A 17,189-nucleotide genomic window follows, 5' to 3' on the forward strand; every position below is an offset into this window, starting at 1 on the left:
CTTGTTGCCAATCCCCCGGGTTGCCTAACGGCCGGATCGCTGGAACGCGCGGGGCCCGATGGCTCCCGCGGCTGTTGCTGGGCCCACCCACACTTCCGACCGCCTGCCCGGACGAAGGGGGCGGGACGTCGGGGCGTTTGGCGACGCTCCCCGGCGGTGACAGCGGGCGGCGAGCGCGGGCGGCGGACTTTGGCGACGTTCCCCGGCGGTGACAGCGGGCGGCGCGCGCGGGCGGCGGACTTTGGCGACGCTCCCCGGCGGTGACAGGCGGGGCGGGGCGGTGGCGCGGCGGCCTCGTTCCGGAGCGGGCGGGCGCCGAGCGCGGCGCGGCGCGGCGCGGCGCGGGCGGGCGGGCCGGCAGGGGATGCCGCTCGGGGCGCCGCGATCCTCGTGCCAGTGAGCGCCTCGCGCCGCCGCAGCCATGACGGTGGAGTTCGAGGAGTGCATCAAGGACTCGCCGCGCTTCAGGTGCGCCCCCGGGGCGCGGCGCGGCCCTTTGTGATCCGCGGGGTCGCCGCCCCTCGGGGCACCCGGGGCCGCCGGGGGATGGGCGCGGGCGGGGGCGCTGGTGCCGCCTTTGTGCCCGGCGCCGGGGCCGGAGGCGAGAGCAGGAGGACACTTCTTGTAGAAAGCCCGCAGCGCCCCGGCCCGAGAGCCCGGAACAAAAGATGCCCCTTGTGCTGCTCGCCGCGCGCGGAGGGTGCGCGCGTGGGGCGGGGCGGCCGCCGGCGCGGCCACCTCTCCGTGGGAGTGTCCGCCCCGCTTTGTGTCTGCACCTTCGTGCTGGCCACCTGGACAGGGCTGAGACCTAGCCGGGCGCTGCAGCCCGGCTGTGGCCAGGGTCGTCTGGGTGCGTGGGGCGTCTGCCCATGGAATCTGTCTTGGTCCGCGTGCCCTGAGCAGTCAAGGGGGCAGGCAGCTGGAGCCTCGGTTAGGGCCTCGGGCGGCTGCTTGGCAGGGGTGACCTAGGCACCTGGCGGGGTGGGGGCTACCAGAGCAGACTGGGTTCCAGGGACTGGTGGAGGTTCTGCGCTGTGGCCGGCCCTGGGTTTGTGCTTTTAGTCCTTCCTGGGAGTGCAGGCGGGCTTATCCGTGTGGACACGTTCATGGTGCGCGCGCATCTGCTTTAACGGGGCACCTCCCGTGTGTCAGTGCTCATGCTTGTGCTCGTGCTCGGGTGCACACGTGTGAGTTCTGCCCCTCTGCACCCTCCCGTGAGGTGCCAGACCTTGGACGTGAATGTGTGGGTGAGCTGCACCCCTGGACTGGCTGCTTGATGCGTGCGTCCAGACTAGTGCTGGGTGCACGCACACGTGTGCATGTGTCACCTCTGGGTGTGAATACAGATGCATAGTGGCTGTGTATCATAAAAGTATCAGTTTAGGCACTAAACATATGTTAGTTTGTTCCTGTGTGGATCTCAGCACGGGGTACGTGTCTATACACGGTATCCACGAGTACACCCGTCTGCGTGTGAGTTGCGCTGCTGCGTGCATGCATGTCTGATGGCATGTGTGCATATCTGCCATGCCTCTGCACACTCGCACTTGGCCGTGCGTGTGTGTGCGCGCGCGTGTGCTGGGTCTTTGGGGTGTGTTAGCCGGAGGGCCTGTGTGTGGGTGCCTGGCGGGCCTCAGCATCAGTGCCCTTACCCCTGACTCCCTAGAGCCAGCCCCTTGCCCAACCGCCACACAAGGGGTCAGCAACAAAGGCCAAGGAAGGCTGGATGAGGGGTTGGGGTCGGACCAGAGAGTGGCCCCAGGCCCTGGGCAGAGTGCTGAGGGCCACCCTCTGTGTTCTCCCATCTTCTGTTCCTGACTGCTTGAGGGAGAGGGTGTAAGCAATTCAGGCACCCGTGATCCTGGGCCCCCAGCACGGCCCAGGCGGTGGGCGGAGGTGTAGCCGGGGCCTCAGCTGGGGTCCTGGTCCTGGCTGAAGCACCCCAGCGTCACCCTGGCCCCTGGTGAGAAGCCTCGTGCTCTTCCTCCCCATCGCGGAGGGGCCCAGGCCCAGCTTGCCTGGTTGGATCAGGGCCACTGGCACCCCATTCACCTCCAGGCCTTCCCTCCCACACCAGCCCGCTCGCCAGTGGCACCCACGGTGCGGCAGTGGGTGCAGCAGCGCCTGGGCTTTGCCAAGCTTCCTTTGAGAGTGCCCAGCCAAGCCCGGGCTGGGGTCCAAGGAGATCCCCCGACCTTGGGCCACAGAAGCTGCACCGGGTGGGTTTTGGTTGGGCTGAGATGTAATGGCTTTTGAGGCTTTTCTGGGGTCCCCTCGTCAGCGCCGCTGAGGATGTAACCTGGACTTCCTGGAGGCCAGCCTGGGAGCAGGGGGTTAGGGCGGGGCCAGGCAGGAGAGTGTGGTCAGCGATGCAGAGCCCCAGCTCTGGGAAGGGGGACCCTGCCTATGCGCTCTTGGCCTGGGGGAGCCCCACAGCCCCGGGATGCACGTGGCTGGAGGGGTCCAGACTCTCTCAGACCGGCGGGGTGCCGCTCACCCCTTGTTCTTGGTGCCCCCTCCCCTGGGTGGGACTTCAGGCGCTGAGTCATGGCTCTGGTGGGGGAGCTGGCCTCACCCTCTTCCCCAGCATCCAAGCTGTTGAGGAAATCCTGGAGGGAGAGCAGGAGAGGAGGCCTTGGTCCATGGGGGTGGGGAGGAGAGACCTGAGGGGCGTGGGGCCCCCGGGACGGACTCTCTGCTGAGCGCCCACCTTGTCCCCATGAGCACACTTGTCAGTATCTGGTGCATCCCACCCTCACCAACTCTCTAGGGACCAACCCCCCATCCCGGCCCAAGGGTGACAGCTCTCCACGCAGCTGGCCAGGGCAGTTGGGGTGGCTGGGCCTCCAGGAGCCACGTCCCCCTCTTCTGGGTGGGTGGTCCTTCCCTGCCCTGGGACCCTCGGAGGGGGAGGGGGAGGGGGAGGCTACAGCAGCGGTCAGGGTCCTGCAGTCTCAGGCGGGGGCACCTGCGGGCCGTGGGCCACCACCGGTCCAAGCAGACATCCCCTCTGACCCCTTCCTTCTCTGAAACTCAGACGCCCCTCAGCCCGTGGGGAAGGGATAGGGGCTGCTCAGAGAGGAGGAGGGTGGTGGGACGGTCCAAGGGCCCTGACGGGGCAGCCTGGCACTAACCCCATACCTCCTAATTGAGGGCATCCCGAGCTGCACCCCACGTGAGGGACTAAGTCCCTCCCCCCCCCAGGCCTGGGAAACCCTGGCACATGCCCTCTGCCAGCCATGGGGGCCGCGAGGGGCCAGCGAGGGGCCGCTAGACCTGGACAGCCTCCTCTCTGCCCGGCCCTGCCCTGGCCCTGGCCCTGCCTCTGGCCGCTGGCTGGAGCTCCTTCCCTGTTGTCCCTGGTCCCCAGGAGGCCAGATGGGCCCAGCTTGCCAGCTGAGTGGGGTGGGGAGGGCAGGATCCTGGCCCTATTTCCCTATTTCCTGTTCCCGGAGTGTTGGGGGGTGTCACGTGCCTGATCCATCTGCCTCTCGCCTTGCCTTCCGGGATTCTCCGTCCACTGGCTTCTTTGGTGATGTCATACATTAACTCTTCCCTCCCCAAGGCAGCCCCATTGTCAGGCCGCCCCCCTGGGAGTGGGCTCCTCCGAGGTCTGACCCACTGCTCCTGCCAGGCAGACAGGGCCTACTTGGTATTTTGAGGTTGGGGAGTAGGCAGGAGGTAGGGGCACGCCTCTGCAGGCGGCTCACGGTGCCGCGGAGCAGCTCCCGGCTGCGGGCTCTGCTGAGACAGGTCTGCCCAGGGCCTGCCAGCCCCAGGCCAGGGTGGGCTGCAGCAGAAGCTGAGGGGTGGGGGGTCCAGATGGGGTTTGGGGTCAACTCTGAGCCCTGGAGAGGGGCAGGGGCTGGGCCGGGGGGGTGACCAGCGAGGCCCTGCATGTGCACCTCCATGGGGCCCCGACCCCTCCCTCTGTGCTAGGGACCTGTCTGACCACCCCCTTCCCCCCGTCCACAGACCCCAGATGGGGGCCTCTATCTGCCTGGGGTGGCAGTGGGCCCTGGTGGCTCTGCGGCTCTGGAGTCACCGTCCCAGTCCTGCCCCCTCCCCACCTCCCTCTTCCATCCCCCCTCACCGCCAGCCTCCACCTCCTGGTCTGTTTGAGGCAGGTGGGCCTGCAGGGGCCAGTGGCCGTCGGCAGAGTAGCCCCTTCCCACCGCTGACCCCTTTGGGGAGGTGCCCGGGAGGCGAGGCCGAGCTGAGTTGGTGGGGGAGGCTCGCTGCAGGCGGGTCCCCAGCCACCCTGTCGCTGTTGCAGGGCAACTATCGACGAGGTGGAAACGGACGTGGTTGAGATCGAGGCCAAACTGGACAAGGTGAGGGGGGCCTGGGGGCACACGGAGGGCCCGGGGCTACTCTCCCTGCCCCCCGCGCGGCCCTGGCCCAGCTCACCCACGGCCACCAGTGTGAGCGCGAGTGTGCATGTGCACAGCACGTGGGCCTGTCCATCACTGGCCTGTCATACCCGTACCGGGGTGTACATGCCACACACACACCTATGTCTGCCGGGTCTCCTCCCGCCAAGCCAAGCAGGGTGGGGGACCTTGGCAGGGGGCGGGGGCAGCTGCCAGGGGGCTGTGCCTCCCAGCGCCTGGGTTAGGGGCCAAGGGCACAGGCAGGGGAGGGAGGAGGGCACAGGCTTCAAAGCCAGAGGGAGGAAGGAGGGGCGGCACCCCTGAGCCCCTCGCCGGCTGGTCCTGCTGACCCTTGTCCGGGACCACACACCACCCCCCGCCCCGGGTTCCCTGCTCCCGGCTTCCCTCCCCCGCTCCCACCTCCCACCCTGGAGCCAAGGCCTGGGGCACGCCAAGCTGTCCCCCAGCGCCAGGTGGGCTCAGGAGGGTGGGCGGGCAGGCGGGCAGTGGCCTTCCCTTCCCGCCCGGGGCTGCTCGGGGGCAGCTGTGTCCTGGGCACTGATGGACCCTGAGCTGAATTCCGGCTGCCCTGTCCGGGTCCCTGCCCGTGTGGCCTGGCCTCTTGGTGGCGTGAGTGTCGCCCCATCCATCGTCCTGTCCACAGCTGGTGAAGCTGTGCAGTGGCGTGATCGAGGCTGGCAAGGCCTACGTCACCACCAACAGGCTCTTCGTGAGTGGCGTCCGCGACCTGTCCCAGCAGTGCCAGGGCGACACCGTCATCTCGGTGAGGGGGCAGCTGACCTCTGACCTCTAGTCAGGGGCGGGCGTGGGCAGACAGCCCCTCAGGGTGCCCTGGCCTTGGGAGCAGGTGGGCGTCTGCGCTGGGCTGCGGGGGCCACTCTGTGGCCTGTGGGTGGGAGGTGCCAGACACTGGGGGCACGGCCATCCCATCTGAGCGAGGGTCTTCCCCCACCCACCCACCCACCCTGCCCCCAGGAATGTCTGCAGAGGTTCGGAGACAGCCTGCAGGAGATGGTCACCTACCACATGGTGAGCCCTGGCCGGGTGGGGGCGATGGGGGGGGCTGAGGGGAGGAGAGGGCAGGGGGGCAGGGGGCAGGGGGCAGAGGGCAGGGCCCACCCACCCGGCTTCCTGATCGGCGTCCCATCCACCCCCATCCCAGGCAGCCCCCGCCCCCACCACTGCGGGCTCCCTGCAGGCCCCGCCCAGCCTGGAAGGCTCTGGGCTGGCTCCGTATGAGCTGAGCTGGCAGGGGCGGGCGGTGGGGGAAGGCCACGTTTCTGCTCCTGCAGTCTGGCCGGTGGGGGGGCACATCGCTGAGACACTGCTGTGTCCCAGGTGAGGGCCGGACAGCCAGCGGGGAGGCACCTCGACCCTGCCCGGGGCTGAGGGCAGCGGGGGCTTGGGGTGGGCAAGGCCTTAGAGGGTCATCCAGGGCCACTTGGCAGGGGTCATGGGCCAGGCGATGGAAGCATCTCCCAGGCTGACCCCACAGCTACCGGATGACTCCCAACCCCGCTGCTACCCGGGCTGGGTCTGCGTGACCTTGAGCCCCTCGGGGGCCCCCAGTGTGGACACACAGAACAGACCGAGGCACACGTGGGTGGTCAGACCGTGGCCTGGAAACCAGAACCCCAGACTAAACAAGGGGCCCATCCCCTGTAGGGGAAGTTCAGAAATAAACCAGCGCCGGATGGCTCGTCCTGCCCCGTGTGTCTGTCTGTCTGTTCCTGGTCAGGCCCCAGTGCCCTCTCCGCATCGAGGGGTCTGATTCCGGGTCCAGCCGGGTGCTGCAGGGAGGCCCCACCCTGCCCCCAGGCCAGATTACTCGGGAGCTCCGGCTGCATCTCCATCCCTCTTACTGCAGGGCTGGGCATCCCCCACGTGGCCTCCCAAGGCCTGGGCGATGGGTGTCCCTCGGGACTCTGTGTGCGCCTGCCCTGTCTGGGCTGATGTGGGGTGGGCCATAGGAGGGGGTCCATCTGGGACAGCGTTGGCTTCTAGTCTGGCTGAGAGCCAGGTGGGGGGGACGGGCAGGTGGTCACAGCTGTCGCCTCTGGCCGCCGACCCAGGCCTGGGGGCCCGTGACCCTGTGAGGCCGGCTCTGTGAGGGTGGGGCTGGGCGGGCCTTTCCCTGGTTCTCACCTGAGGGGACGGGGTCTGGCCTCTGGGGTCATGTGGGGACAGACGCCTGACGCCCGCACCCTCCTTTGCCCCCAGATCTTGTTTGACCAGGCCCAGAGGTCTGTGCGACAACAGCTCCACAACTTCGTCAAAGAGTGAGTGGCCCCAAGGGAGGCCTGGCCTCTCCCGGCCCCGGGAGGTGTCGGGGTGACACCCACGCTGGAAGGGGGAGCAGACGCAGCTACGCTTGATCTGGGAGGGTCCAGGGGCCTTGGCAGGGGTCTCAGCCCAGTGCTGTGTGTACAGCTGGGGACCCCCTGAGTGGAGAGTCTGGAGTCCGGGGTGAGGCTGGGGGTCACCCCAGGCTGGACCAATCCTGGGAGTGAGGTGGTGAAGGGGGAGGGGGCCCCAGCTCAGGGGAGGGGTCTGAGGAGGAAGAGGCAGGGAGCGATGGCTGCGGGGGTGGGGGAGCGGGGCGGGAGGCTCTGGAGCACAGAGGGGCGGGGAACAGGGAGAGCGTTTCAGAGAGGTGGGAGACCCCACGTGCACCCCTCCTCGGACCCCCTGACCTGACGCCCACCGGCCTCCAGAGATGTGCGGAAATTTAAGGAGACTAAGAAGCAGTTCGACAGAGTTCGGGAGGACATGGAGCTGTCCCTGGTGAGGAATGCCCAGGCCCCAAGGCACCGGCCCCACGAGGTGGAGGAGGCCACGGGGGCCCTGATCCTCGCCCGGAAGTGCTTCCGCCACCTGGCGCTGGACTACGTGCTCCAGGTCAGCCACCGGGCGTTCCCATGTCCCTGCAGACGGGGAGCTGGTGTCTGGAGGGGCCCCTCTGGCTTGAGAAAACTTGAGATGCTTGGGAACGGACATGGGGGGCGGATGCCCACGCAAAGGCCCGGAGGTGGGGATGGGCTAGGGACAAGCCAGGGCTGTGGGCTGCAGGGGCGGAGGCCTTGAAGACCTTGCTGAGGCAGGCCTTGGAGGGACTTGGAGCACGGGAGAGAATCTGTGGCTTTGCCTACGGGAGGGACCCAGCGTCCTGAACTGCGACCATGAGAGGATGGATGCGCGCCTGTGCAGGGAGCTGAAGATGAGCTGGAGGTCTCGGGGGACCACAGCACCCTGAGTGGACAGTGTGGCAAGGTCCAGGTCGTGGCCCAACCTTGGCCCTGACACCCCTTCACCTGTTCACTCCTCCCCTGGCAGATCAACGTTCTCCAGGCCAAGAAGAAGTTTGAGATTTTGGATTCTGTGAGTGTTGGATGAGGGGGAGGGGTTGCCCTCGAGTATAAGCACGTGCCGCAGGCGTGCTGGGTGTGGGTGCAAAAGCTGGGGCCCCGGCCACTGCCCCTGGGGGCGGGGCCTCACCTGCGTGCCCCCACCACCCCCCAGATGCTGTCCTTCATGCATGCCCAGTACAGCTTCTTCCAGCAGGGCTACAGCCTGCTGCACCAGCTGGATCCCTACATGAAGAAGCTGGCGGCTGAGGTGAGCCTGCGGGGAGGGGGCCCCGGGGCCAGCTTGTCAGGGGAGGGGGTCCACGTCCCTCTCTGTGCCCCTCCCCACAGCTGGACCAGCTGGTGATCGACTCGGCAGTGGAAAAGCGGGAGATGGAGCGCAAGCACGCCGCCATCCAGCAGCGGGTGAGGCCCTGCAGCCCTGGTCGCCCCCCGAGGGGCCCCGGGTCCACTGCCCCTCACCCCGCTCCATGCGAGGACCTGGGGGGCCCAGCGCACAGATACGCGCCCCGTCCCTCCCCAGGCCCACCCACTCTCAGGCTGACTCTGATCGTCTTTGAACTGCAGTCAGAGGCGGGGGTCCCCATCCCTCAGGGTCTCAGCACAGTGGAATGGTCACTTAGACGCCAGCGCCAGCCCCCTCAGCCCACAGACGCTGGGGCTGCAGCTGGGACGGGGATCCTACTGCGGCCTCGTCTGGCCGGCCACAGCTGGCCTGGCGCAGCCTGGGGCAGAGACGGGCTGCAGGGCGGGAGCTGACGTCCCCAAGCCGGCAGGGAGGGGGCAGGGCTTCACTCACTGGCTCTCTCTCCCTCCTCCCGCCTCTCCTCCCGCCCTCAGACGCTGCTGCAGGTGAGTGGGTGCCCACCCTGGGGGGAGGGGGCCCCCGGTGGGCAGGGCCTCTGCCCTTCCCGCCCCGCGGCGTTTCAGCACCAAGGACACCTCCACGGCCCCGGCGCAGCGGCCCTGAGCAGCTCCCAGAGCGCGGCCCGCTCCAGCCGAGGTGGCTGAGCTGGGACCGCGTCCCCTGCGTCCCCTTCGTCCCCTTCGTCCCCTTCGGGAGCAGCTGCAGCTGTCCCTTCCCGCCCCCACTCAGCCAGGGGAGCAGGTGGCTGGGCCTCCTCTCCCACTGCCGGACACCCAGGACAACGCTCAGTGTCTCCCCAGCCCGCGTGAATGGAGCTCTGTGAGGCTGGCCGGAGCAGCCCAGCTGGCGACATGAATGGGGGGCAGCTTCCTTCCTGATGCCACAGCCTGCTGCTCTGCCAGGCTGGGGGGTGGGGGCTGGAGCTCTCCGGGCCCCCAGCTGTGATGGGAGGCATCTGCCCCCACGGGGTTTCGGGTCAGGAAGCGGCTGTGAAGACCCCCCCTCCACCTTGCCTCTGGGGCAGCCCGAGAGGGCGGCAGTGTCCCCGCAGCCGCGGGTGGGTGCTCACTGGGGGCTGGGCTCCGACCACCCCCAGGACTTCTCCTACGATGAGCCCAAGGTGGAGTTTGACGTGGACGCTCCCAGTGGTGTGGTGATGGAGGGCTACCTCTTCAAGAGGGCCAGCAACGCCTTCAAGACGTGGAACCGGTAAGGGAGGGCCCTTCCTCAGGGGGTGCAGGGCAGACATGGGGGCGGGCCCGGCCTGACCCCTCCTGGCCTATCCCCCTGCCCAGGCGCTGGTTCTCCATCCAGAACAGCCAGCTGGTCTACCAGAAGAAGCTCAAGGTGCGCTGGGCCCAGGGCAGCAACGCCCGGGGCCTCCCCACCGGGCCTTGGGGTGGGCGATTGGTGGGGGGCGTCACAGGGCTGAGGACGCTGATGGGCACCAAAGCCCGAGTGGCCAGGGACAGAGGCCACTCAAGTCTCAGCCGGTCCGCCTCTCTTGAGTGGAGCAGTGGATGGGCGGTCGGTGCGGGGCAGGGCTGGGTGCTGAGTGCAAGGGTCACGGCGGTGCCGCCCACAGGACGTGCTGACCGTGGTGGTGGACGACCTCCGGCTCTGCTCTGTGAAGCCCTGTGAGGACATTGAGCGGAGGTTCTGCTTTGAGGTCGTGTCGCCCACCAAGTGAGGAGGCCCAGCCCAGGGCGGGTGCGGAGGGAGCCCCTGCCCGCCCGGCCTGACGGCCCCCTCCCCACAGGAGCTGCATGCTGCAGGCCGACTCGGAGAAGCTACGGCAGGCGTGGGTTCAGGCTGTGCAAGCCAGCATCGCATCCGCCTACCGGGAGAGCCCTGACAGCTGCTACAGCGAGGTGGGCCCTCCAGCACCCTGCACATGCGTGCACAGCTCCCGCAGGCCGCACGCAAGCACGTGTGTGCATTGTGTGTACGCGCACGTGAGTGTGTGTGCACACATGCGGGCGCAGGCTCGGGCCTCAGGGGCCTTGGCCTGTGCTGGCACCTGCGTCTGGGGAGGAGGAGGGGCCCCGCTGGGGAGACTGGGGCTGGAGCTCCCATAGGGCTGAGCGACCCCTCACCCTGTCTCCAGAGGCTGGACCGCACGGCGTCCCCGTCCACAAGCAGCATCGACTCTGCCACGGACTCTCGGGAACGCAGCGTCAAGGGCGAGAGTGTTTTGCAGCGCATGCAGCACGTGGCTGGGAACAGCCAGTGCGGCGACTGTGGGCAGCCGGACCCGCGCTGGGCCAGCATCAACCTGGGCGTGCTGCTCTGCATCGAGTGCTCGGGCATCCACAGGTGGGACCACTGGGTGGCCAGGTGGGGCGCGGGGGCCAAGACGTGCCCTGACTCCCCCTCCCCCCGCCTTGCCATCCAGGAGCCTGGGCGTCCACTGTTCCAAGGTGCGGTCCCTGACCCTGGACTCGTGGGAGCCGGAGCTGCTGAAGGTGTGGGGGGCCGTCACAGGCCGCTGGATGGCTGGGGTGGGGGGCGGGGGGCAGGAGTCAGGTCTGCAAGCTTGGGGGGCGTTCGGTGAGCTGGGCTGATGCCCGCACCACCCTCTCCTGCCAGCTGATGTGTGAGCTGGGAAACAGCACCATGAACCGGATCTACGAGGCCCAGTGCGAGGGGCCGGGCAGCAGGAAGCCCACGGCCAGCAGCCCCAGGTGAGGTCGGGGGCAGCCTGGGCGGGGCCAGGGGACCCCCGGCCCACGAGTGCAGCCTCACATCCGGTCCTGGTCCAGGCAGGACAAGGAGGCTTGGATCAAGGACAAATACGTGGAAAAGAAGTTCGTGCGGAGGCCGCCCTCGGCACCGGCCCGGGAGGCCCCACGGCGCTGGCGAGCGCAGAAGTGCCAGCGCCACCACAGCTCCCCCCGTGCCCACACCACCCGCCGCGGCAAAATCCGGATGGAGCCCGTCCCGCCCTCTGTGGCTGCTCTGTGCTCAGGTGGGAGGGGCTGGCAGGTGCGCCCCAGCTCACAGGCCTGGGCAGGGCGTGAGCCTCCAGACCCTGGATCCCAGAGAGGCCGGGGTTGGGGAGGGGTAGGAGGGGGGGCAGGGCTCACGGGCACCCCAAGCTCTGCCCACCTCCCACCGCGGCCTGGTTCCCGCCCTGCAGGCTCCACAGAGCCCAGGTTCCGCAGGGACTCCCTCTTCTGCCCGGATGAGCTGGACTCCCTCTTCTCCTACTTTGACGCAGGGGCTGCTGCAGCCGGTCCACGCAGTAAGTCCCCTGCTGCCCACCCCCCCGCTCAGCCGGGGCAGCATGGCAGGGGCCAGGCACGCTCGCCTGGAGGGTGGGTGAGTGCGGGACAGCCGCGGCCACTCGCTCAGGGACCGGAGGGACGGGCTTTCCTTGCAGGAGGGACTGGTTTGGGGATGGGGAGAGTTTGGAGGTTTAGCAGGGCTGAGGCTGGGACAGTATCTCGAGGGGCCAGGGGTAATTTGGTCACTGGCTTGGAGGCTGGGGCCATGACCCTCAGGAGTGATGTGGGCGCGTGTGCTGTGTGCACACAGGAATGTGTGTGTAAGGGCATGACTGCACACGGGTGAACGCGTGTGAGTGCATGTGCATATGTGTGTATATGCGTGGGTGGCGTGTGCCCATGCACGTGTGCACGTGCCTGCTGGGGGCCGGACCAGATCCCGAGAGACAGTTGTGTGCATCTTCCCCAACCCCTCCTGGAGTTTGGGGTGCAAATGCTACAAGTCAGGGCTCTCCCCCTGTTAACCGTCTGTCAGCACCCACTGGCCTGGGGCGTGTGGGCAGAAGGCGTAGGTTGGGGCCAAGAACTGGCCGGGCTGCTGGGGTGACGGGGGTCCCCTCGGGCAGCAGAGGGCGCTGTCTCACCATCCCTCAGCCTGGGCTCATCTGTGAGGGCTGCCCTCGGGTGAGCAGTGCCAAGTTCGCTCACTGCTGCCTGGGGCTGTGTCTGGGGTTTGGCAAAGACCCCACCTCTGGGCGGTGACTGCCCCGCCTGCACTGGCCACAGCTAGGGCAGACCTGAGAGGGTGGACTTCCACCTGTGGCTGTGCTCCTGGGGGGCCGGCGATCCTAGCTCCTTCAAGCTGTTACTTGATTCTCTCCCCTTTCCTCCCATCCTGGGCAGGGCTCCCCTCTGCCTCACCCCCCAGCATCCCCCGGAGGGTGGGTGGGGTGCCAGCCTTCCCGCAGGGCTGTGGGAGCAGTCAGAAGCGCTCAGGACCTCCTCTGCTTGCGGACCCTGCAGGTCTGAGCAGCGACAGCGGCTTAGGGGGCAGCTCCGACGGCAGCTCGGATGTCCTGGCCTTCGGCGTGGGCTCCGTGGTGGACCGCGTCACTGAGGAGGGTGGGTGCGCAGCTCCCCAGTCCTGGCCCACCTGTCCCCCACCGCGGGCCGGGTCACCGGCCCTGACCGCCCCCTCCTCGCAGAGGGTGCCGAGTCGGAGGAGTCCAGCGGCGAGGCGGATGGAGAGGCGGAGGCCTGGGGCCTGGCGGACGTGCGCGAGCTGCACCCTGGGCTACTGGCGCACCGCGCGGCGCGCACTCGAGACCTCCCCGCACTGGCCGCGGCTCTGGCGCAAGGGGCCGAGGTCAACTGGGCCGACGCGGAGGACGAGGGCAAGACGCCGCTGGTGCAGGCTGTGCTGGGGGTAAGTGGGCGCAGGGTTGCACCCTTCCACGGCGCGCACGCGGGGCCCTTGCCCTCCGCTGTGGACCGGTCTTGGTCCTGCTGGGGCGCCCAGGGTGGCGTCGGGGTGGGGGTGGGGGGTAGGGGGTTGTGGGGACAGGGGCCCTGCAAGGGACCATTTCTGTGGCTCCGCTTGGTCTGAACCCACCCCCCCCACCCCCGACCCCCCCCCCCCGCCCCCGCCAGGGTTCCTTGATCATCTGTGAATTCCTCCTGCAAAACGGAGCGGACGTGAACCAAAGAGACAGCCAGGGCCGGGCACCCCTGCACCATGCCACGCTCCTGGGCCGCACCGGGTAAGTCGTGGGTGGGCCGCCCCACCCCTCCCCCTCCCCCACCCTCCCCTCCCACCCCTCCCCCACCCCCCCTCGCCCCCGTGGGCCCGGGTCGCCTGCCAGTACCTGCCCAGGGCCCGCCCCGACTTGCCCCTCCGCCCTCAGCCAGGTCTGCCTGTTCTTGAAGCGGGGGGCAGACCAGCACGCCTTGGACCACACGCAGCAGGACCCACTGAGCATCGCGGTGCAGGAGGCGAATGCAGACATCGTCACGCTGTGAGCACAGCACGGGGTGGGGGGGGGGCGGCGGGGGGGGGGGGCGGCAGGAATTGGGCAGCGGGTGGAAGCGCCTCACGTGGCCCTCCCTCCTCCAGTCTCCGTCTGGCGCGCATGGCCGAGGAGATGCGTGAGGCCGAGGCGCCCCCCGGCCAGCCGGGCCCCCTGTCTGGCAGCAGCCCCACCGAGCTCCAGTACCGCAGGTGCATCCAGGAGTTCATCAGCCTCCACCTGGATGAGAGCTAGGGCGGCCGGGCCTTGGCGGGACCCCCACCGGCCCATTTCCCGAGAGCCCCGGAGCTCCTGGAGCCCTGCTGCCTGCTCCGCCCCCCTCGGAGCTGCCCTGACCCCCACGGCCCGGAGCAGGACCCCAGCACTGAGTCTTCTGAAGCTCCATGTTTCCCCCGGGAGGTGCTGCATCACCCCACCCAGGGACCCTGTGTCTTCGGGTGACCCCTCCCTAGGGGGCCTGGATTGCTCGTGTCACAAACCACTCTCAAGGCCCCACGTCCCCTCGTGCCCCTCTCTGCTCCCCCAGGCCCGTGTCACCTCATGACCCTCTATCCCTGGGGCCCATGCCGCTTGGTGCCCCACTCTGCCCTCAGGGCCTGTGTCACCTTGTGCCCCCACTTTACTGCCCAAGAACACTGACCTGATAGTAGGGGCCCTCCCACACCCCCGGAACCCCTCCACTAGGCCCTGGGGCTGGTGGCTGGCCACCAGCACGTGGCGAGGGCAGAAGGGGCCACCCATCCAGGGAATCAACCCGCGTACCTCACTTAGTGACCCCAGCATCCAGGCTGGGCTTCTTGGGTGCTTGGGGGGCTCTGGCCTGGGGCCTCAGCCCTGGCTGGGTGCGGATGTCCCGAGGCCGTGTGGCTGGCCATGCAGGCCCTCGTGCCCCGCAGCCCCACCCATCCCCCCCCCAGCCTTTTCCCACAGCGGGTGGCAGGGGTGTGGCTCTTCCCACCTCTGCATCCGATGTCCTTTGTCACGGACTGAGGGGTTTTCTACAATGACCTCGTTCTCACTTTGTCTTGCGTCTTTTCTCTGGACTCAAGGACCACTTTGACCCCCAGCTCTGCCTGCTGCTAGGGGAGGCGCCTGCAGCTCAGCCCTGCCCCCTCACCAGCCTTTCCCCCACCACCGCCGGCTCGGCCCATGGGGCCTCGGCTCACTCCCCAGGGCCCTCTGATGCCTTCTGCATTCCCCTTCCCAAGCCCTGGGGCACTGGCTGGGCCTCTCCCCAGCTCGGCCCTCGGCCAGGCCAAGGCCAGTCGGTTGCTCACTATGCAGACTGCCCAGGGAGGCCCCATGGGCAGCAAGGTGGGTGCGGACTGGGCCCCCAGCTCCCTCGCCTGCTGGCTGTGACCCCTAGAGAGCAGAATTAACGCCTTCCTCTCTCCCTGCTTGAGCTCTGCCCCCACCTCCCGCCCCACTGCCTGCATCAGGGCCTTTGCTGCGGCCTCGGCTGGCGGGACCCGCCTCCGTTCCAGATCACGATTAATAAACCGGCCGCTTGCACCTGCCGCCTCGCCTCACCCACCTCACTCCGCTCTGTCTCGGCTGGGGTGGGGGGGGGTCTCTGTGTCCCCTGCTTTCCCCAAGGGGAGGCCCTGCGTGGGACAGCACCAGTTGTGCCCCCGAAGGATGTAGTAAGCCAGAGCCCGGTGCCCCCGCTGGCGGCCTGATGGAAGCCAGGGCTGCTTTGATTAAAACCAACTCCTGACACCCCATTCCCTGGCCCCTCTGCCCTGCTCTGGGATGGACACCACCCGGCGAGGATGCTCTGGACCTGGCCTGGTCCCCTGGGCAAGCTCTGGCCCCACGTCCTCCCGTTCCCCAGCTCGCACCGCGTCCGTGACTGAGGATGTGGAGGTGTGGTCTGAGGTTTTCAGCTCGCTCGGGGGATGGGGGGTGGGCGCGGCAGGACACACTCCAGCCACCAGGTAGAATCATCCGTTTTACTGCAAACGGGCCCGGGTCACTGAGTGCCCGGGCCTGGCCCTGCCCTTCCTCCCACTGGCCCTGAGCGAGGGAGGCTCTGCCCGATGCCTGCACACACCTACACGGAGGTGTAGACTGACGTGTTGATGCTCGGAAGCACGCGGACGTATGACACTGACGCCAGACAGACACACTCCCTTGGGGCGCCGCCCCACCTCACGCATGCGCGCACGCTCCTGCACACGGGCAGATGCTCCGTCACGCCCTGAACGCGAGGATCCCAAGTGGTGGGGACACTCCCCTGCTCCCTGCCCCAGGCCTCCCTGAGACCTGTGAGGTCACCGCCGGGCAGGCAGCTGCGCTAAGGAAGGCCCCATGTGCTAGCGCCTGGCGCCTGCCTGCCCTCGGGCTTTGGTGCCGCTGCTTCTTGGGCCCTGGGTTTGGCTCGGCTGGCCGGGGGGGCCCTGTGGGGCGGGACTGGCCGGCCCTGGGCAGCCGGGAGAACCCACTGCTGCCACGGCTCCCAGGGTCAGGCCAGTCGCAGGCTGGTTCAGGTGTCAGGAGTTTCCGGGGCCTACACGGGGCTGACCTCCAGCCAAGACCCCTGCCGGAGCCCCTGCAACATCGTGGGAGGTGGAGCTGGGCCCCCGGGCATTCGACGTCATGCCTGCAGCTACCCGGCCACCAGCTGGCCTCTGACTTGGAGCGGGCACCCCTGTGGCTGCCCTGGGCTGGCCCCGAGCCCCGCGGAGCTGGTGGCAGCACAGCAGCAGGGTGAGGGCCGCGGCGTCCAGCAGCAGCTCCAGCACCTCCACGACTGAGAGGACGCAAGAGCTGAACCACAGGCTCCAGAGGCTGCCCGTGGCTGCAAGCAGCTGCGGCACCTGTGGGCGTCGGCGGGCGGTGAGCAGCACGTCCCGGGGCGCCGGCCCTGCCCCACCCCCGCTGCTAGGCCTGGTGGCTCGCTGAGTAGACGGGTGTCCTCGTCCACCGTGTGGTAGCTGAGCTCCTGGTAGAAGATGTTCACCTTGGCCAGGTTGCTCCTGGGGCGGGGCGCAGGCGAGAGGGGCGGGGCCCTGGACCTGCTGGTGGGGCCCTCCCTGGGGGCGCTGGAGGGCGAGGATGGCAGGGGGAGCGGCCAGGATGTGACCTCAGCAGGAGGGGGCTGCACCCACCTGGGGCTCGGGCTCCGGGGGCCTGGCCTGCCCTGCACACACAAGGCTCACTGTGGCCGTGGCTCCTCCCCGGGCGCTGCGGGGCAGTGTGAGGGCAGGGCCTTGGGGACACAGGTCAGTCCGGGGAGGGCTCTCTGCCCATGAGGCCCTACTGCGAGCCCGCCCCTCACCCCGCTTCCGGGACTCACGGCTGACTTGGAGGAAGGCCAGCTGGAGGTCCCAGCGGAGAGCTTGCACGAAGACTCCCTGGGAGAGACAGACTCCGTCACATCCCTGCGAGGTGCCTCCAGGTGGACCCCACCCCGGCACTCCCCACTCCCCTGCAAGGCCGGGGGCAGCGGGAGGTGCAGGGAAGCCGGTGGGTCTCCAGGTCCTTGCAGAGGCGGTGGAAGCAGTGACCTGGGGGGGGGTCATGGGTGAACCTGCTAGGAGTGACCCAAGGGCGGTGGGGAGGTTTGCCCTTGACGGGGCAGCCTGGGACTCTGCCCCCCGCAGCCCACGCAGGCTGGCGGGGTCGGGGGCTACCCCAGGCCGGGCGCCGCATGGAGCTGCAGTACTGGGCCCCCGCAGGCAGGGGGTAGATGAAGCAGCCGCAGGAGCGGGTCTCCACCATCAGCGGCTGGAAGCAGGAGGCCAGGCAGGCCCGGGGGAACAGCGGGGACTGGAGCTGTGGGTCCAGGACAGCCGCCCCTCTCCCGG

At 68.7% G+C, this 17,189-nt stretch overlaps 1 protein-coding gene across 1 annotated transcript; it reads left to right on the top strand.

Annotated features, from left to right (window-relative positions):
- The first annotated feature begins 341 nt into the window (after window positions 1-341).
- On the top strand, window positions 342-14,898 carry ACAP3 (ArfGAP with coiled-coil, ankyrin repeat and PH domains 3). Its single transcript, XM_061185185.1, has 23 exons — window positions 342-468; window positions 4,277-4,334; window positions 5,038-5,157; window positions 5,370-5,423; window positions 6,615-6,673; window positions 7,109-7,292; window positions 7,728-7,772; window positions 7,914-8,009; window positions 8,090-8,164; window positions 9,223-9,335; window positions 9,422-9,473; window positions 9,712-9,812; window positions 9,886-9,997; window positions 10,234-10,442; window positions 10,522-10,591; window positions 10,716-10,810; window positions 10,889-11,094; window positions 11,266-11,370; window positions 12,377-12,475; window positions 12,559-12,779; window positions 13,004-13,113; window positions 13,258-13,368; window positions 13,467-14,898. The coding sequence occupies exons 1-23, from the start codon at window positions 422-424 to the stop codon at window positions 13,612-13,614; spliced, it is 2,490 nt and encodes an 829-aa protein (XP_061041168.1). The 5' UTR covers window positions 342-421; the 3' UTR covers window positions 13,615-14,898.
- The last annotated feature ends 2,291 nt before the right edge of the window (window positions 14,899-17,189 follow it).

Source organism: Eubalaena glacialis, chromosome 3, assembly GCF_028564815.1.
Source record: "Eubalaena glacialis isolate mEubGla1 chromosome 3, mEubGla1.1.hap2.+ XY, whole genome shotgun sequence".
In the NCBI taxonomy this organism is placed as follows: domain Eukaryota; kingdom Metazoa; phylum Chordata; class Mammalia; order Artiodactyla; family Balaenidae; genus Eubalaena; species Eubalaena glacialis.

Coding starts and splice junctions, on each gene's coding strand:
- ACAP3 (XM_061185185.1), top strand. CDS start 422: ATGACGGTGGAGTTCGAGGAGTGCATCAAGGACTCGCCGCGCTTCAG. Junction 10,592..10,715: donor GGGAGCCGGAGCTGCTGAAG/GTGTGGGGGGCC, acceptor CTCTCCTGCCAG/CTGATGTGTGAGCTGGGAAA. Junction 12,476..12,558: donor GGACCGCGTCACTGAGGAGG/GTGGGTGCGCAG, acceptor CCCTCCTCGCAG/AGGGTGCCGAGTCGGAGGAG.